This window comes from Rhinichthys klamathensis, unplaced genomic scaffold (assembly GCF_029890125.1).
Source record: "Rhinichthys klamathensis goyatoka isolate OS25496 unplaced genomic scaffold, OSU_Roscu_1.1 h1tg000036l_1, whole genome shotgun sequence".
NCBI classification, from domain to species: Eukaryota; Metazoa; Chordata; class Actinopteri; order Cypriniformes; family Leuciscidae; genus Rhinichthys; species Rhinichthys klamathensis.
Genome location: NW_026606584.1, coordinates 7,827,115 through 7,849,154, shown reverse-complemented (window position 1 = coordinate 7,849,154; position 22,040 = coordinate 7,827,115). Strand labels below are relative to the sequence as shown.

Genomic DNA, 22,040 nt, shown 5'->3' with positions numbered 1-22,040 from the left:
TTTCACAACAATGTTGTAAAAAAAACTCACTTGCGGCCCCTCCTCCCCCTTTCTACTGCTGCTCATGTGCATTTGTTATTATCGGAGCCGGCCAACTTTATCGTGTGGAGCTATACCGAGGTGGGTAATACATCATACACATTGAGGGCGGCGTGTGTGTTTATGTCGAATTGCCATAAAGCATTTTGTGTTTCTCGCTCATTCTCGCTTCTCACAAGACTTCCTGTTTCCAACTTACTGGGACGTTAGTCCCCATGTTGCAAGGTTGGTTTTCCGCCTAGGAACGTTGGGGGGAGCAGGGAAAGTCACCATTTTCACCAGAACAATTATTAAACCATCCAAATGATTTCTAAACGGTTTCATTAAGTTGAAATAGTTGCCAAATGCCCCTTTAAAGCTTATTTACATGTAATAGGCCTAAAAGTTCTATTAAGAACCGTATAGTCTTGAATAAGCCATTATGCTGAAATGGTTCGATGTGTTAAGAGTTTAGGGTCCTTTTTTCCCCGCCTTTTGATTTTAAAATCTGTAACTGTCAAAGCCACCTGAAATAACATAGGAAATGAATACAGTCATTTTAGACCCGTGTATGTAAAATTGATGTAGAAATACAAAAACTGTGTTTGTTTATAAAGTAAGAAAGAAAACATAAACATAATGATTTGTGGAAATCAAAAACAAAGATATTTAATGAATACCTGGAATAACAAATGATAAAATACATATATTTTAAAGATTCAGCAAAGAAACACTCAGCCATGATTGAAATAACATAGGAAATGAATACGGGTCATTTTAGACCCGTGTATGTAAAATTGATGTAGAAATACAAAAACTGTGTTTGTTTATAAAGTAAGAAAGGAAACATAAACATAATGATTTGTGTAAATCAAAAACATGATATTTAATCAATACCTGGAATAACAAATGATAAAATGCATATATTTTAAAGATTCAGCAAAGAAACATTCAGCCATGACTGAAATAACATAGGAAATGAATACGGGTCTTTTTAGACCCATGTTGCGCATTAGAAGGGGTATCCATAGCTTGCGCATCAAAGGGTTAAAATGAGAAAAAATAATGGGACAAAAAGAAATCAAGAGACATTTAGAATAGATAAAAAAGAGCTATTAATCGCGAGTTAACTATGCCATTAATGTGATTAATCGCGATTAAATATTTTAATCGTTTGACAGCACTAATATATATATATATATATATATATATATATATATATATATACACAGTAGTCAACATTTGAAGTGGATCAAAAAAGTTAATCAAAGTTGTCCTAAGACAAGAACGGGTATTGTTCAAAATTCATGTATAACTCTAGCCTGGCTAACGTCAGACCACATCTCATTGACATTGAGACGTGGTCTGGGAACCACATGTTCATTTTCTCGTATTTGAGGCGTGGTTTACGAATGCCCAGAGCCGTTTATTGGGTGCTACGAATGTCTATCAAATGCGCCTGTACGTAGTTCATAGCCAATCGTTTCAATTATACCAGATGACGTATGTAGCGCGACAGAAACTAGACGAGGAAGAAGACGATGGGTCAGAGATTTATGTGTACACGATGGCGTATGTATCTAAGGGTGCATCGAAAAGGTAACTTCGCGTCTGCTGCCATGTTTCATCCATAGGTATAAACAAACTGCTTCGGTGTGTCGCATAGACGTCGTCATCGTCTTGCTGCTCCCTCCCCGTTCTGTGATTGATCCCCTCGCTAAGGCGAAAATCTGGTCCATGGTATCCAGGCTGCCTAGCAGCGTGAATAAAATCGCGCTGTGCAAATGCAGCATGGGGAAACCCAGGCTAGTATAACTCAAAAACATTTAAGCACATGCACATTATCAATGAACCTAAGATTCAGTAAAACACACACAACAGTTCCATCAACAGACCTGAATCTTTCTCACACTGGCCCTAAGCCATGCCTAATGTTGAGCCCTGCCTTGATATGGTTTATTCAGTGTTTAGGGTCATTTATGTCCACAAAGCAGAGCCTTTGTTGTTTTAAAATGAGGATCAAGGACTAATCCCCTTTAAAGCGTGTCATTAAGCTGAATATAACTGCAGCTATATTTCTGTAAACTCACCTTTCAGCACTAATTCTCTGTCTTTGTCACATGACAGAATGGAAGGGTAGACGAACAATCTGTATGGCCCCTACAGGCATGACGAGACTGTCACTCATCCCTGTGAGCTGTGGGAGGGTAAAAAACGATGGAGCGCTGAGGGGAAAGTGAGGCGTTTCACCCGTGTACATGAGCCAACGCGTGTTCCTGCAGCCGCCCCACAGGCCACACGCTCGGCCCTCGGCGTAACCAGCATCCTGCAAGAGCTGTTTTTGGCAAGTGCAGCAAATTAATATCTGGCAGGATTTCTGCTCCACTCTCCACTTCACCAGTGAAACTTGAGGGCTTCCAAAAGCCCTGCCATCCCATAATAACAGACCGTACTGAAAATCTACAGCTTGGCAAAATGAGAGACCAAAAAAAGGCAACTCAGATGTACAAAAAGTGCTTAGAAAGGAATGTCTGACAAATGAAGGGATGAAAAGAGGCAGTGAAAAGAGGGGATGAAAAGAGACAGCTTATTTAAAAATACTTATTAAAGAGAAAGTTCATCCAGAAAACTAAAATTCTAGCATCATATATTCAACCTTTTAAATCTGTGTACTTTTTTTCCTCCATGGAACACCAACAATGAAAGTGGATGGGGACCAGAATGGCCAGTGCTTTTTCACAAAAAGCACTATAAAAGTCCTTCATATGACCTGTGAGCATCCTCTAAATTCATAAGAGAGCTTCATATGAACAGACGGAAATTTAAGCTGCTATTCACTTTAATCTTGCCTTGAAATTCTTGTGTGACAGCCATGGCTGAATGACATGCGGGTGAGTAAATATGACAATTACAATTTTTGGTGTAACTATTTAAAGTTGAACATATTAATCAGACTATTTCAACATTATTCAAAATCTTAAAGCCTGTGTTTCATTCACCGCTTCGGCCATTCACAGCGGTAGCGTAACGACTCTTTAGTTCACATTCGGGCAATGATGATAGGGACAACGTTTGCCAATGCATCCAATTTTACTCATTCTTGCAGGGTGAAGTTGTCAGAGTTACAGTTCACGATAACTCCCGGGTGGGTTGACTTAAATAAACGAACAGAAAAGCTCCCAGAAACTTTCTTGCACAGCACAGCGAGAGTATTCACGTCCCTCACACGAGCACGCTTGATATGAACTACATTACCCATGATGCATTTCGCTAAGGACTACAACACCCATAGTTATTGATTTTAAAGTGATAACACTTATTTTACTCTCCCATAATACCCTTCGGACCAACATAATACTTTTGTGTTCATTTGTACATCCGAACACTGATCAACTGCCATGCTTCGCTCGTTTGCAAGCCATGATATCTCTCGAGGTAAAACTCTAATCGCGTTCGTACTTCCTAGCTCATTTTCTCGTGGGCGAGCCAAATTCTCCGGGCGGGCAAAGCAGAGAAAGGGGAGGTAACCTTTCCTCATTATAGGACGTCATAAGGAGGAGATTCAAGATCAGCGCGTCTGAGCTGCAGAGAAGAGAAAAATAGCCAAAGCTCGGTTTACACCGATTGAAAATTCTAGACACGAGGGGACCAAATACAGGCTAGGGGAACTAATATTAATGTTGAAAAACCTCAGAAAGTGAAAATCTCATGTCAGGGGACCTTTAAAACCTTTAGAAAATTTAGTTTAGGGTTTCATGACCTTTTAAATGTGAGTCTCATTAAATTGTGCTCATTACATATAGACCTAAAAATAATACATGTCACCTGTGAAACACTATTCCTGCTGTATCAGTCACATCACATGAGAGAGAACCATCCTGGGACACAGTGGGACAGATCTTCTTCCTAATCTATTATATAGATTACACATTTCACCACTCTCACAGGAGATTCAGTGTTGTGGAAGAGACGTTCTGATGACAAGGTCTCAGAAGACATGGAGATGTTCATATATCACACCTCTATCATCTCTAGAATCAGATGACTACAGCTGAACACAGGTTATGACTGGAAGTGATTTGAAGTCCATGTGAAAAGGGCTCAGGGCTGCAGACACTCTGATGCTGCAGATTAGATAATGTCCTAGTTTTTTTTAGAAAACAAAAGACGTCAGTGAGGCTGCTATGCTCTAAAACAAGAGGAAAAAATGGAGTACAAGGAAAATATTGAGCATGCCCTGATATGACACCCATAAAGTTTGTTTAGACTCCAATTTGATCAAAATCAACATCACCCAAAACAAGGGTGATGTTGGGTTTGAAACAGCTTCATCAACAATAATTAAAAGAAGGCAGAGCCTCAATAAATGTGCTCCAGGTAAATGTGCCAACATGACTCGAAGAAGACTCTAAGAAGCAAATATATGGTGCAAAGCAACAATGCTCACTCAAAAGTATTAAAGGAAAGGGTAGGTAGAATTGTATTGTGGCCAAATTTCACTAAACTCAAGAGACATTCTGACACAGTAGCCTTTGTCCTCCTGTTTTACCATCACTAACAGGAACCGTTCCGCTTTGAGCACCTCGAGACTCGGGTCAAACATCTCGCTTTACCAGCCGTGTTGATGGAGGTGTTTATCCTATGTTAGCGTTACGCTGACCAACAATTCAGATAACATTATTAAAAAGTCCTCTATTTTCTTAGCTTATTTATATATGACCTCTGAGAATTGTATACTTTTATAACCCTTTAACATCAGCTTTCTGACAGCTGCATATTTCATATAATTAGTAGGGTTGTGAATTTACCTTCACATTACTTTTTGATGTACAAGAAAAAAGAAAAAAGTGTAAAAACCATCAAATGATGTCTTTCCATCAAATATTTACACAACTTTCCTATTCTTTTTTTTTCTCGAGAAGAAAAGCATTTGGTTTGAGTGACAGAGAAGTCGCAAAACTGCTGAGAATGGCCAGTGGGATCTGTTACCAACAAAGAGACATTCGACAGAACAAGTGGAAGTAAAATCATAGAACTGTGTGAAATACATGCACTCTTAAGTCATAACACTCCATTCCGACAACACCGACTTGATGACTGTCATAATTTTGCCTGTTCCTTCTGTTTGTTTGGTTGCTGCCATATTGTTTTCTTTCCCTTTTTCTCTTGGCATGCAACTATCTGTCAGGCTGTTGTGCCAGAGGGGAACAAATCATCACTCTTCTGAAGAGACTGAGCCAACAAGCCCTGATCAATCACACAGATAGAGCTGCATGAGTCGGGTTAGAGGACGCATAGCTGACGTGCGGCAATGGTGTTTCGAGGCTGAGAGATTGAGGCTGTCAGCACTTTCTTAATGCAAATCCCCCCGGCCTTTGCTCTCTGACAGCCAGATCTAGAAGACTCATGCTGGGAGGAACCGGGGAAATTCCGAACACAGGGGGCGAATCGTGATTGCCTGACAAAACAGGCAACACTGCCTCACTCTGTCAAGACAATGAGCGCCGAGGCACAGCTTATCGAGAACACGCCCTGCGAAGAGTCCCGGCAAAGAACATGCCCCGTTTTCTGTTTTAGACTAGATGCAGGCACGCTTACGGTCAATTATAGTGTTATTTCATCGTATTATTGATGAATATGTTGGTTAATGATCCTTCATATCATTAATCGTATAATTTCGTAATCGATGAGGCAGCAAGCACATCATAATAATTAAACTGAAGAGCTAGTAACACATCATATACATACATTTACATTAATCAGATACACCTTTCACAAGTCTGGGGTCAGAATACAGTTTCAATTAAATTGATCAAATTGACAGTAAAGGCATTTATAATGTCACAAAATATTTTAAATAAATTATGTTCTTTTTAACTTTGTATTCATCAAAGACTGCGCAAGTTTTTACAACATTGATGATACGAAATATTTATTGAGAACGAAATCAGTATGTTAGAATGATTTCTGAAGGGTCATAAAAGCATTTCATAATGTGATTTTCCCCCCACTTTCAATTATTTTACTTCAATGAAAGGTTAGATTTTTGCAAAAAATTTTAATGAAAGATCAAAAGGATAAACGACACAGATTTATTTGTACGACCAGGGGTGCCAATAATTCTGACCACAACTGTAGCTATAGGCCTACATGAAAAAGAAAATATTGATTTTAACGGAACAAACGTTTGAAGGTAACTTTAATCGCCCCCTTAAAGGGGAAGTTCACTCAAAAAAATTTATTCTGTCATCATTTACTCACGCTCAAGTTGTTCCAAACCTGTATGAAGTTCTTTCTTCTGCTGAACACAAAAGAAGATATTTTGAAGAATGTCAGTAACCAAACAGTTAATGGGCCCCATTGACTTCCATAGTATTTTTTCCATATAGAAGTCAATGGGGCCCGTCAACTGTTTGGTTACCCATATTCTTCAAAATATCTTCTTTTGTGTTCATCATAACCCAAAAGAAAGAACCCACAATGCACGTTAAGCATGTTCTACTGTCTGACATGTCATCTTTTGCCTAACTAACTTTGCCAGACTAACTTTTTGTCAAAAAAAGGCAGATGGGGCCCATTTGGCACTGCTTGGTGACCAGAAATGTACACCACTTTAAAACATAAAATTAGCCAAGGGAGCTTGAGCTCTGGTATTCACTTCATCATGAGCCATTACACAGCAGCACTTTTGAAAGGCGTTAAAAACACCCCTCATAAATTCTCAGCCTTTCCTTCATCTTCATAAGGCAAACGGAACATATGATATAGACGGCTCATGCAACGTCATGCCACATTCACTCACTCTTTACCTGTTATTCCAAAAGCCCAGGAGAGAGATGATGGGTTACAAGGATAACAGTGCTTACCTGCAGAGGCCAAGCTGCTGAGGGTCAAAAACAGGATGGCGGAGGGGTGTATGTGTGCCGTTAGCCGCATGGCTGGAAGAGAACGCTTTCCTGAAGCCAGACGTGGAAGAAACAGAAGCAGCGGGGTGTCTTCTTGAATGGTCCCCACACACTCTGTAGAATGAGAGAGAGAAAGATGTCAGTCACTGACCAAGCAGCAAGGTATTAGGGTCACATATCCTGTGGGCTTAGATGGGACGAGACAGCAGGGCTCTGGTTGATGTGACGGCGCTGTTATTCGCAACCCACTAATTAAGCATCATGTGAACTGTGGGAATGAGGAGAACAAGCAATGGTTCATCAACTGCTGTATGAAAAAAGGTCAGTTTCAAATTAATAACAAGACAATAAAAGAAATTCTGAAGTGAAGATAACAGTCCGATTAGACACCTGGAGTTTGCCGTTAAGAGCATTAACAGACGACAGCTAATTAACACGACCACAACTGAACTCGAGAGATGAAGAAGCCAACCCGAGTTCACTGCAGGGTGGGCTAATGCCAACACATGCCACACCAATAGAGCTTAAATACAACATGCATTATCCACACAAAGTTTCACTTACTCCACTACCTGACAAAACGGCACAGTAATAAACTTACCATCTGCATCGTGACAGATATTGAGTCATCAAATTAAAAACCTTTCAAACAAATCTACACTGGCATTTAAACATTTACGTCTGCCCAGAGAGCCTGAAATGTCACATCAGACTCGATTCAGTTTGATTAATTCCATTCTGACAAAATGAATAGTTTAGTTTTCCATGGCCATCGTCCCAAATCTGAGATAGAGGTTCAGGGTTTTTGGAGTAAATAATGGTGATTTTAGGTTAAAATCAAGTCCTTCTGAAGGCAAGCATCAGCAAAAACATATCCTAAAAGCAATTTCCAATTGTTTTTAGACTGTTTAGTATTATGGTAACGCTTCACTGTATGTTAAGGTGATGTATGTTACAATATTACTAGTTACTTACTACGGTAATAACAGTAGATGATGCATAATTACAGGTAACTAACCCTAAACCAAACCCTAAGCTAAACCTTATAGTAAGAAAATGTAGTTAATTAATATTACTCAGTATTTATTGTAATTACACTGTGACAACATCACCTTAAAGTGTCATATTTCTAAGAATTTATACTTTGTCGCAGGTGGCACAACTCGCCAGTTTCGACATGGCTGCATCTCTGCTGTTTTTTCATCAGCACGTAAAGATTACCTATAATGAAAGTAGCAGATTTTAAGAGGCATACATCACAATGCCACACATTGTGCGAAGATACGCATACACAGGCCAATAACACTTTATTATCCTGACCAAACAACATCACAGGTTTGTCACGCTAGTTTGCAGAAGCATTTCACTAATGGGTTTAGCAGTCACATTCAGAGCAAGCATCCAACCGTGCAGCAACGGGTGAGGCACGGTCCCTGAACCCACCACCACATGCTACTAAAATGGATTATGGGGAAGCAATGTGTCAAATTTACACAAAGATGCACAGTGGCACAGGTGGATTAAAACCTCAAAAGTCAATCAAAACATCAATGGTTAAGAACAACCAGGGGGGGAGGGTGTACCCAGGAGAAGAGTAAAGAAAGCCACAGCTTCATCAGTATCTGAAACTGTCACTAGCTCACTCTCTCTGCTTCCTTCCTTCTATCTTTTTGCCTTTTTCTCATTCTCCCAGTAAGGTGAGGAGAGCTCTCTCTCTCTCTCTCTCTCTCTCTCTCTCTCTCTCTCTCTCTCTCTCTCTCTCTCTCTCTCTCTCTCTCTCTCTCTCTCTCTCTCTCTCTCTCTCTCTCTCTCTCTCTCTCTCTCTCTCTCTCTCTCTCTCTCTCTCTCTCTCTCGGCAAACAGCTGCAGGAACAAAGAGTCATTCATACACGGGCAGCTGCTGAGGCTGGGAAGTCATTTTGGAGGATCTCAATAAATATTGCACTTCCAGCACAGGGGCCCCAAGCCAGTGCCCCTCTGCCTTTGATTCGATGCCCCCTCTCTTGCCATTCTCACACTAATGGTAGGAGCATTTTGGATTCCTGAGATCAAAGAGGACATCATCAAGGGCAAAACAAAGAAAAACAGAAATCAAAGCAAAAACAAACAAACAAAAAACAAATAAAAGCACTTAAAACAATTTTTAAAAATGGGGCAAAACAAAACTAACATCTAAAAAAACTAGATAAGAGTTCTTTAAAAACAAATCTGCTGGTTAGTTGGGCAAAATGAAACAAATTAAAATAATAAAACAGAAAAAAATATATAAAAAAAATAAGAACAAAAAACCAACAACAATATTTTTCAGCTGTCCTATATAGCCTAGTTAAATAAATACATAAATAAATAGCTAGCTAGCTTAACGGGAAATCATTTTCTCCAGGCCTGGTTAGAGCAAAACAAAATACAAAACTAAACTTGAACTTTCTTAGTAGTAGAGGTCCTGGCCTGGGTAAGATTTGTATGCACTTCATTTAGCGAAGAATATCTCAACTGTTATAGACTAATATGACCCCATTGAACAACGTGGGATGTTTGCCAAAATCTCTAACCGGGACGAAAGTCCTGAAAATTACCACAATAGGTGACACTATTATCACACTACAGGTGAATGGGACTTTTTCTTCCCTTTATAGATATCCTCATACATTTCTACCAGATTAATCTTCATATTAAGAGAAATACTTTTTGTATTACACTTTGTCTAAAAAATTAAATAAAATATGCAAATAAGGCAATATCTCATTAAATATGCATACATATAAACCCTTGAAGCTACATATTTTCTGAGGTGAGTAAGGAAATCTACTCTTTATTCTTTGTGTTGGCGTGTACACTTATTACGTGTCATTATCATATGAGTTGTAATTTTGTGTATTTAAATAATTATAATGAATTTGTATCAGTTTTATATTTAATTTGGTGTGTATTGTATCTAGCTAACTACAGTTTGTTAACTAGCTAGCTGCTAGTGTTTTTGTTTTGTTTTTTTGCTAAATGGGGAAAATGTCATCACCAGTACATCACAACTTGTGATCACATAGTCTCAGACAAGTTGATGAAATTACAGTGTCTTCATGTCATGAAGTTATTCAGATAAGTTGGTATACCAATTACTCATATTTGAAACCTTATTTTACAAAATTCCAAAATATCTGGAGAGAGTGAGAGCACAACTTATCCATCCAGTGTCACATAGATAATACTTCATTAGACTGGGCTACAGCGGGAAACATGGTAAGATAAGTTTTAATTAATTTAAATTTTACCGTAAATTGTATGTTTATCTCTGTAAAGCTGCTTTGAAACAATCTCCATTGTTAAAAGCCAAAGCGCTATATAAATGAAGATGACTTGACTTGACTTGACTTAAATTTATCTGTGGATTATGGGGGTTATTTTTTTAAGACCAGTGCAACTAAAAATGTAAGTATCTTTTGTGGTTCAGATTGCAAAACAGTTAAACAGAAGAAAATACACAAATTGTTCAGAATCTGTGAAAAACCGATGGCCCAGAAACTACTAAATGCGGCCATGTTGTTCAAGGACCATGTGTATACTCAAACAGTGGTAATGTGCGAGGTAGATGTTGTTTTTGCAGCTGATATCCAATATCATGACCCTTGTCGTAAAGACTCAATAAATATATTGCCAAAATTGAGGACATACTGAAAAACCTTGAAAAGGAGGATTCAATAACAGCTGAAGACAACTCCTTGAAGGCTAGATTTTTAGCTCTTGGGCTTGATTTGAGCAAAACAGCATTCAGTCTGACTTCCATCAGAGACGGACTCAATGAAGGTTCAACTCAAGTAGTGTCAAACCGAGCTGTAAAGCAGCTAATCATCGAGCTTTACATACCCAAGTAACAAACGAACATCTCAGATGGTACTTTCCACCAACAGTTCTCCAGAGGTCTTGGTAGAGTCCCTGAGAGTTTCCCCTGTCAGACAGGTGGCAACTGAGCTTGCGCAGGAGTTGAAGGAATACAGCTTTGGACTACAGAAGAGCTTCTGTGAACCGCAAGACCTCCAACTGTCCAATGACATATTCATTAAGAACCGACCACAAAGATGGCAGGAGTTTTTCTCCTATATGTTTAAGGGGAAAACATCCTCTCAGCTGAAGACTGATGTAGTCTTTCAAATTCTGCATAACATCCTTACCGATGCCAAAGAACCAACACCTTTCCATGTAATGGTGGCTCAAGGAGTGCACAGTCTGACACGATCAAAAGAGCTGGTGACTGCTCTTAACCATCACGGAATATGTGTCAGCTACAACACAGTCAAGAGGATTGATGTGGACCTTGCTGAACATATCATCACTACAGCAGGTAACAACAGAGTACCTCTCCCTTTTGTCCTAGAAGCAACAAGCCCATTAAATGGGGCATTGGATAACTTTGACCGCAATGAAAGCACCCTGGCAGGAACAGGCTCCACACATGATACCATCCTTGTAATCTTCCAAAATGTTCCAATCAATGTAGAGAAACCATCAGCTGAAAGTGAACTCTCTGCAAGGTCCGTTGACACTCAGAGCCGGACCACAGTAAAGCTTAGGTCTAAAGTCCTTTGCCAAAAGATTATCAGGATGGGACCAATAAAAGAGCGCGGGGAGATACACACTGACTATAAGGCAGGGGCGTAGAATTTAGTAGGGACGCTAGGGACGTGTCCCTACCAATATCCAGTGACACTGATATATCCCTAGCAATATTTTCGATCAAAACTTTAAATATATTAAATATTGATGTCCCCGTCCCCACCAATTTCAAAATCAAACCTACGCCACTGCTATAAGGTATCAGTGACTGTCTCCAATTCTACTACATTGGACCTGATAGCTCCAGCAACAGTTGTTGATCAACAACAATCAGAACTCTCTACCTCAGCAACAGCCTCAGCAGAGTCTACCACAGTGGTATCTGATGTGATACCATTCCCAGGGCAACAGAGATCTCACCCATGTCAACAGGCCCCATTGCAGTGGCCACAGAACCTATTCCAAACACAAAGAGCTCCACTATTGCAGCATCAGGAGTCTTAGATATGTCAAGAGACCCCTCTCCCACAACAATTGACAGCTCTGCCAAAGCAACCGAGTCCGCCAAGTTAAAGGTCCCGTTCTTCGCGATTCCATTTTTCAAACTTGAATTAGTGTGTAATGTTGCTGTTAGAGCATAATACCTGTAAAATTATAAAGCTCAAAGTGCAATGCCTAGCGAGATATTTTACTTAACAGAAGTCCCCTTTCAAAGCATACAGCGAACGGCCGTTTTGGACTACATCCCTCTACTTTCTTTTTTAATGACGTAACTAGAACAGTTTTTTGACTAATCTCCGCCCACAGGAATACACAAAAAAAGGGGGCGTGGTCTTGTTGCGCTCCCACGGAGAAGAAGCACTTCAGCTGCGCATGCATCTCCAATTTATGGTAAGAGGCGTGACCTTTCCGGGCAACGTGCGATAAGCTGCTGTCGAATCACAACACAGGAACCGCTGGCACAATCAGAACTCGTTACGTATTTCTGAAGGAGGGACTTCATAGAACAAGGAAGTCATCGGGCCGTTTTTTGGACAGTGAAAACAGCGGTATACAGATAAGTAAATTGTGTGGAAAAATACTGTGTTTTTTTACACACAAAACATGAACACATGTTATATTGCACACTGTAAACACAATCAAAGCTTCATATAAACATGAAGAACTGTGGATGGCCAATCGCTTCTCCAAAAAAGTGACACATGAGAGTGACAGTGTCTCAGGATTTACAGCTGTGAGAAGTGCTACTGTGAATGCCAACTTTCATCCTATATGAATATCTATAGGATAAAAAAAAAGTCCAATTCACCTGTAGTGTGATAATAGTGTCACCTATTGTGGTAATTTTCAGGACTTTCGTCGCGGGTAGAGATTTTGGCGGTCATATTAGTCTATAACAGTTGAGATATTATCCGCTAAATGAAGTGCATACAAATCTTATCCAGGACCTAGACTAGCATGTCAACCAAAAGCAGATCAGTGATGAAGCAAACATAAACCATGGGAATGTGGGCAGGTCGACTCTATATAACTTGATTGGTTGTGGTTAGATATAAAATAAAAGTGTGTTTGTTTCAGTTTAGAGACCAATCACCTCATATGACTCCCGCTGAAAGATTGTGTCTCTCTTTCTATTTCTCGGTAGAAAGATATAGTACAATAACATTCAGAAACAGTCTGGAAAAGTCATTAGCAAATTCAAGGCAGCAGACCCCAGACTGAACATAATAAGTAGCTACTCCACACTATTACTGTGTAGGTGGAGTGTCGAACACCATATGGTTTAATGCGCAGCCTCGGTCTGAACTCAAAGAGCCACTTCACTCTGGAGGAAGAAGCGTGCCTTAAAACTATATCCATATTCAGTTCGAAATGAAAAACTGACTTAATGAAAGAAGATACAGATCATTCACAATCAAAGAATTTGTTTTGATCATATTCGGTTTATTGTGGAAAAGTATATTCTGTATAAAATCAAGGGCAAACTGTTCCCATGGCAATCTATCCAAGCTATGCTTTAAAGAGCGAATGAAATGGTTTGGTGAATGCACTTTTCTTTCCTTTGTTAATGTATTTCCTACTGAAACAAAAAGTTGGGATGACACATTTCAAATGGCTTCCTTCTTCTTTTTTTTACTTTCCAATAGACTTAGAGATAGTTCACCAACAAAATACAATTTCTCATGTTTTGTTACATACAAGTTTGTAATTAAATGTTCCTCATTTAAAGGTGCTAAATGTAACTTTTCTTCTAAAATGAATCCTTTTTTTATTGCCTGTGTGTGAAGGGGTTGTTATCACACATTACAGTGATCCACTTGTCGGGTTTTGCTATTACCTCTGAAGGCCAGTATTCCTATTTCTATGTGAAGTCTCCGGGTCAGATTTTCTGCGAAATCCATCGGATGTGACGTGCATGCGCGCTCCCGAGCCTCTCTCCTTTTTATATACAGTCTATGCGACGGCACTGCAGCTGACGACATGGAGTCTGATAACACCCAAAAACTCCTGCCTCCAGCACAACACAGACTCCAACACAAACTCCACATAAATATAAAAAACAAAACAAAAATGTATCTGCTGAAGCTCGTCAGGCCAAACGTGAATCGGATCGACTTAGGACGGAAACACGGATCAACATCGGCAGAGCGTTTGAATTATAGAGAGACCTCCTGAAGTTTTCAGATATGCTGAAATAAATAATGGTAAACTGTAATGAAATAGCAAGGTAAACTACAACATACATGAGACATGAAATGAATAGGCTACAACAGACTGTTCCAGGATAACAAAAAGTAGGTGCTTTAGGATGTAACTTTTATTTAATGTACTAGATCTACTGTCTAACGTCACTCATCCCACTACTATCATATTGTTTATAATACACATTTCCAGACACGTTCAGTACAGTAATGTTACTTCCTACGATCTTACTGTTACACTGAAATTGTTCAGTCTAGTTCACTAGCCGTTTTCGTTATCATATTATACATTCACCTATGTTGACATTGCTGCCTGATTGTGAAAGATACACGAATAGTTAGTGAAATGCCTTGTTATGCTAGATAACACCACATGTCGGCTAAATGCAGTCAATGTAACGTTATCATGGTACGAGCATGGAGCATTAGTTCAACGTTAAGCTGATAAAAGTAGTCTATTATAACGTTGCAGTGGGAGTTTACATGAGTTTCCAGCATGTTGTGTGATGCTTTCTCCGGTGTGTTGAAAGTCTCAGTGTGGCCGGTACCATGAGTGCTCGCTCTTGTGTTCGAGCACGCGCAAGAGCACGAGCGCTCTTGTAAAAATTGGTTCCAATCTGAAACATCACCGATAGAGGCCGCTAAAAATACATATAGCACCTTTAATTACAAACTTGTATGATTTTTTTTTACCATGGTTTTCAACATGATAGGCTATTTTCTACAAGTGGTATTAGGTGGGAAATGCTCATTCAATACTCTTAAAAATAACGGTTCCAAAATGGGGTTTTCACAACGACGCCATAGAAGAAACATTCTGGGTTCCCCAGAGAACCTTTCATTGCACAGTTCTTATGCAGACAATTTTTCTCCTGGTGTAAAGAACATTTTAATAATCCAAAGAACCTTTTTCCACTACAAGGAATCTTTTCTGCAATGGAAAGGTTCCATGGATGTTAAAGTTACTTCATGGAATCTATGCCAATAAAGAACCTTAAGCTTAAGAGTGTAAAGACAGATTTGCATTCACCCTTCCAAACAAGGTGATTTATTAATATTTATGATCCATTTTCTTCAAAGAAAAGACGGTTTTATATTTGGGATCTCAAATCTTTAAAAGTGCACAGGTTTATAGCGACAAAGCCAACAGCTAAGATACATTTATTTCACGAGGTCTTTACAGGATGTTTGACCGTGTCCTTCTGAAAACCATCAAAGCATGAGAGAATAGACCAGAATACATCATGACCTCTAGAGAATAACACCACAACTATTTCCAGCCATGTATAAATAAAACAGGACAGCCTACATTGTTCAAGCTATGAAACATGGCATGAGTTTCTATGAAAATGTGGGTACCTGAGTGTGACTGCATCATATAGGGCCACTTTGGTAGTTGCAGCCTCACGAAAGCTATAATGATGTCCAACACGGGCCTCTTGGCTGCTTGCTAATGAATCTTATTTGGATTGAGTCATTCAGCCTAAACAGAGTGTGGTTTCCCGTTTGCGTAAGTCAACGGTGACGGGAGACTCTTTGACATGTTTATAATGGAAGATGTGCTCGTCGGCCCAAATGGATCCTCTCCGTGTTGGCTGCGAGCGTAGCCACGTGTCAAACAGTGACACACTAGGGACATGAAGTGGCCAGCTGCACTAAAACAAAACCACAACCTCCAACAGTGATACAAATTGATCAATTTAATCGGCTCACTGGGCCAATTGCACATCTTTAGCACCGGACACATTCATTCACACAGCATGCACACAAACAGACACTAAATCACACCTCAGGGCGGCCGCTAACACCACAGAGCACACACTTACACACACACACTTATGGGGAACATCTGCAGATCTGCGTGTATGTAACCTTTATTTGTGAGTCACATCAGAGCCAGCAAAGTAACACACATACACTTGCACCAACATGCATTTTTACTCATACTCCTCTAGTTATGAATCACTGGCTCTACTCACAGAACGGCATTGTGACAAAGACAGTTCAGAGAAGAAAAAGTTGTGCAAATGCATCATCTCTCGTTAATCTACTCAGCTATGTGCAGTGAATTTAGTTCCCTCCAAAAAGCACTGGACTTTCTCTGTCTCCCTCTATCTTTGAGACTAGAAAGCAATAAGTTGGGAGTGAGTGATTGCGAACCCTGAGGACCCGAATCAACATGTCACAGGAGTCTTGAATCAGATAACAGTCACAGGTCTGTTGTCCTCACGAAACCACCTTCACTCGTCTACACCTCATCTCCACTTTAATAATCACTATATGAACAGTCTCAAAGTTGTTTCAAGAGCTCTGATTAGCCTTTCCCATGGAACTCACAGCCCAGAAACCCTCGTTTTCTCACGCAAGACACTTGCAGAGATCATCTAATGTCTGACAGGCATGAATAGCCTGACCGGGACCCAGAACAAATCCCCCTGAAGAGATCAGCCACGCACCAATAATGAAAGTGACTTACAGCGAACGGACTCAACTAAAGATATTACTTTTATAAATTTGTAACCTGTAAACACGAATAGGTTATGGATTAGGTTATAAAATGTTAAATTAAGACACTTTGCCAAACTGATAAGATGAAAACTGTCTCTCTGGTAAACAAACACAGAAGCATAACAACAAGGGTGTCCATGGTTAAAAAAATGTTTAATACTAGTTTAATACTATGTTGAATAAATACTAATGCTATGTTTAATAAACAGCAGTTATATCAATAAACAAATTTATGAGAACACAAAGATAGATAGATAGATAGATAGATAGATAGATAGATAGATAGATAGATAGATAGATAGATAGATAGATAGATAGATAGATAGATAGATAGATAGATAGATAGATAGATAGATAGATAGATAGATAGGTCTAATTTATCAAGCTTTAACCAAGTGACAAATGTATGTGTCATGTCAAGTCAAGACACATTTATTATAGCACTTGATACAAAACAGATTGTTTTAAAGCAGCTTCAAAATATTAAACAGGTCAGAGTAATAGCAGGAATAATCAGCTTCGGAGTAATAAACAGGAATATAACAGAATCAATAATGCAAACTTCATCAAATATGAGTAATTCAAATTCTGCTGTAAATCAGCTCTACAAAGGCTTGATTTTATTTTTATTTGTTGCACATTATTAGGCGTCATGACCAAAAGACATGGGAAGCGGTTTGTCCTCCCTATTAAAAGTTGACATACAAACTAACTAATTTAGGTGCATTTTGTTATTTGCATTGTTTTATGTGTTGTCTGCGACTGCAACCCAGTCAGAACACATTTTAGTCTGCAGTTATGAACCACTACATCTGCTGAAAATGATCAACAATGTAAGAACTTCTCTGCTGTTAATTTTGCTGAAGAACCGCATCTATAGAAGACAATCACAATGCACACAGCCAAATGATGACACAAGACATCATATTTATGAGTATTTCTTGTTGTTTAAGTTTCACTCATAGTATCAAGTTCAGTGACAGAAATCCAAGGTATACCTTGAAGTTTGTGATGTTTTACATAATATACCATTCCCAATTGTGTAATACTCACAGTCCTGCTTGAGAATTTCACAATACCTGCAACTAGTAAATGGAAGAGGCTTTTGTCTTTACATGCACTGAAAGAGATTCATGTCATGACTGTACCTCCAGTGTTATGTGAACTATGTACATTAATTTGATTAAATGAAATTCCTGTGCAGGGCAGTCCACTCATCCTGAAAAAGAGTCATGCAGGCTTGAAGTTAATGGACAAAAACGTTGTTCTGTGTTTGACAACACTAGTAGTTCAAGCTGTCAGATGGCACCACGAGCACCTCAAGTTTCCCAGCTCATCCTGACCACATCACAACATCTGCAGAGCTCGTGCAGACTTACAAAACTCTTTAGACTTCAGTTTGTTTGTTTTTTTTAAACACACATTTTACAATCACATTGAATTCTAATGGGCTTTAATCTCTAATCTTCAACTTGAAGAACGTTACTTTGCATAGAAGACAACAACTTCATAGATAGTAGAACAGTTCTGGTTTTGTCTCTTCGCGATCGAGACTCAGACTCAACATCATGCTGCTCTGAAACGTGCATGCGCGTCTATGGAATGAGCATGCGACTGTAAACATGCTAAAACAATATTTTAACAAGGACCCTAAACTAGTCTTGCAATAATCCTGACACAATGTACACGTCAAAACTAAAGCAACGATAGAAACAAAGTGACATACCAGCGAATCTTCAGTAATGCTGAGGAAAACTTTCTTAGGGAGTTCACGGTAACGTTTCCTTCGGCTGATATAGTAAAAGGACCTGCGCAAAATCTTCTGTCAGGACAGTGATAACCGTGCGACAAACACCACGATTTTCGGGATGACAAAGCCTGTGACAGATCTCAAAAAGTTTTAAATACCTCTCCCGCTTTCTCTGTGTGTGTGTGTGTGTTTCAGTGGGAGGGGCCAGTAGGAGGAGGCTGCGATTCACATCTCAAGAATAATAAGAGGATGAAGTGGGCTTGAAAACCCATCAACTTCCGCAGCCATGATGACACGTGAGTTTACTTTTAAAATAATAATAATACATATTGTTGTTATTGTTATTATTATTATAATTATTATTGTTATTATTATTATTGCTATATGAAATTATAGGGTAGTTGACAGTATTTAAAAAATATCCATGTATTTTTTTTTTACATTTTGAAATATATAGCATATACATTTTTTTATATTTCCTTTATTAGCACTTTAATTTTTAATTACATTTTTTTAATTTTTAAACATAGCATATTCCATGAAGTCTCAATTAAAATGAGGTCATAAAAATGATATAAAGCTTAGTGTTAGAACAAATCTGTTAAAATTAGTTTGAAATGGAGTGTAATATCTCACACAATTTGCTGGCTCTCAGCATCTGCACTAACAAGCATTTACCTATTTTACGCTTAGGGCTATAACGCTGAAAATGTCTCTTTCTATTATGTGGAGGTGTCAGACTGTAAGACTGAATATTAATCTACATAGTAATCCTTCCACATTAGGCTATATACAGTAGCTATTAAAACCGAAATAGGCAAACTCACGTTCTTCCAAGCTTTAAAAAAAATGTCTTTTGTGTTAATGGTGCAATAGGTGATTCTCTGTAGAAACATGTTTGTTATGATGGTTGAAAGTCTACTCATATCTTGATAGCAATCATGTTAAGCGGTAGAAATATATTTTTATACATATATAAATCGTCTGTGGAAGGCTTATGACCATAAAATCATAATGAAATCCGGTCCGAATGAAATGAAAGCATGCGTTCCCTATCAGTCAACGTGTGTTTGCATACCACTGCGCAGCCTGTTCACGCAGACGTCATACATCATTTGCGCGTTTCACGTACGCTATGCACAGCGAGAATGGCAGGCAAACAGTTGTTTACATTCATTATTGTAGTAGTTACTCACTGTACTGTAAAGTTTTCTCACCGGGAATTAAACATAATGTAATCCAATAACGTTGTTTCTGGTTGTCTAGATTTGCAGGGAGGGTGGGATCGTATGCTTTCAATGCTATGGGCTAAAGTTAGTATTTCCCAGATTACCTATTGCACCTTTAATCATAGCAACATTTCCAAGATTCTCCATTCAGGAGCCATTTAGAAATTTAGGAGATTTTGCACTCCACACAAATTGGTTTTACATTTTAGAGAATTTTATAAATTAGATTTAACAACTTATTAACAACAATACAATTAATAATAGCCTACTGTACATTAAAAATAAAATAAAAAATAAAATAATTAAAAACAAAGTAAAGTGCCCATGTTGTGTAAATGTTAAAATATTCACTTTCCTTAATAACATGAACAAGCAACATTTGAAAAGTTAAAGTACATTCAAAAAGTTGATTTATTCATATTTTAACGCATTTTTGTTCTGTTGAGCAGTTTTACAATTTAATGAACACTATTATAAGGTTAATATTTTATTATTTCTACTTTATTCATTTGAAAGCCCTATATCCATGTGTGAGATGTTTCACTTTATACCTCATTTAAATAGGACTATTTCCCTTTTAAAGCAACACCAAGTAACTTTTCCTCTGCGGTCGCCCTACAGGTTGGAAGCGGAATTGTCCATTATCGCTGTCGTAAATAATTTAACCTACCGCAGCCTACTGTCGCACGCACGCTCGTTGTTTATCCAGCACCGGCTTTGGAATGAACGATGTCTACAGACAAGGTAGAGTGTGTTGCATGATTTCATGAAAGTATAATGTATTGCGAAATAATGACTATTGTAACGCTTGACGTAAAGCAAGTCAAATTTGTAGTTTTCTTATGTCTCATTAGAACTACAGAAATGCGACCCGATCTGGCAATCTTACATAGCTTGGTTAGCAGATATAGGACCGCAAAGCGAATCCAGAAGTGCCTTTCACCCTGTTATGACTTAATGAACCACTGAAACGATTTTGGAAACATTATTTTAAGGTAAAAAATCTTACTTAGTGTTGCTTTAAGAGTTTGAGCTATAGGCAGCGATTTATGTTTCTGTAAATGAAATACACAAAAGGTATGTGTCTCGCAAAGAGGAAAAATATGGACTACCAACATAGTCAGAGTGTGTGTAAAGCTGGGCAGGGCTTAGCCTTCCCCTGGCCACAGACTTGAGACTGGCGTAACTGCTGGTCTAGGATCAGTTCTCTCTGAAATAATTGCATTTTGGTGAAAAAGATTTAGCAAACTATCCAGTGCCTATCTGTGTTTGCTCTCTAAAGAGTGTCAAAGGTTTCTACACTAAACAATGCTGGGTTGTTTTAACCCAATTTTGGGTCAAGACAAAACCAGCCGTTGGGTTACATTTTTAAACTGCAGTTTTATTCCAACGATTGGGTTTGTTCATATGTGACCAACCCAGCATTTTTTAGAGTGTTTTGCAGCATTGAGCAATGAAGCCAATAGATTACCAACCAAACTAAAGCACACATTATTTCCATTAGTGTTGTCGTGAGTCGCTCTCTCGCTGATACCTGTGATTTTGGAGTTAATTACAAAAAATGCAATTCATCATAGTGCAAAAAAAAACCCAGAAAGCTAAAGCTTTTGTCAGGTTGTCATTTTGTAACTTTAAACATAATGTACCCAATGTGAGATCCACCAATCAGAGAGGTTCTTGAACCTAAATTTTTTTGATTGGATAAAATTAATGAATTTCATTAATTTCCATGTGTGCTTGAGCCCCCGTCTATGAGTTTGACCTCAGCCATAAACTAATCTAAGGTAGAGTGGTGTCAATGTCATCTACTCCAAGCACTATCGAATAGATAGAGTCAATACATCTCATTAGTATGTAGTTCCACGACCCTCAAAATTATCTACACATATTTTCAAAAATATATAGAATTAACTAAAATAATTCTGAAACAACTCTGCCTTATTTTCATAAACTCAGATTTTTTTTTTTTACAAAAGCTATCACTGAGATGGTATTTCTAATTTGAACCATTTAGGTAACTAATACACTTTCGCAACTCTTTAACTGATATGCACCCTTATAGGGTTAAATACAACGTTTTTACCCCCGTGACAGCATTTTGTACCTTTTTTTCTGAGAGTGTATAAATTCAGATCAGAATTTAGCTGATATGCAGCAATTCAAGACTTTATGAAAAATGCTGTTTTCATGAATTAAGATGAAATTCGGAGTGAAATTCAAACTAATATATTTTACCACACTAATATTACTTTCTCTGATATAGATATAGAACTAAATCAGATCTTCCGTTGTATGTGTTTTATCTTATCTTAAATGATTTAGTGATAGCAGTATCACTCTTTCATTGCCAACTGATTTGATTCAAGGCAAAGAACATGCT

The 22,040-nt window shown here is 38.4% G+C and overlaps 1 protein-coding gene across 1 annotated transcript in view; it reads right to left on the bottom strand.

The window, feature by feature from the left end:
• tgfbr3 (transforming growth factor, beta receptor III) overlaps positions 1-18,626 on the bottom strand; it is a 122,193-nt gene extending 103,567 nt beyond the window's left edge. The window contains exons 1-2 of the mRNA XM_056246239.1: positions 18,408-18,626; positions 6,885-7,037 (exon numbers count right to left, since the gene is read on the bottom strand). Coding sequence (XP_056102214.1) covers positions 6,885-6,954 — 70 coding nt within the window. The 5' untranslated portion in view covers positions 6,955-7,037; positions 18,408-18,626. The remainder of the gene's footprint in view (positions 1-6,884; positions 7,038-18,407) is intronic.
• Between the last annotated feature and the right edge of the window lie 3,414 nt (positions 18,627-22,040).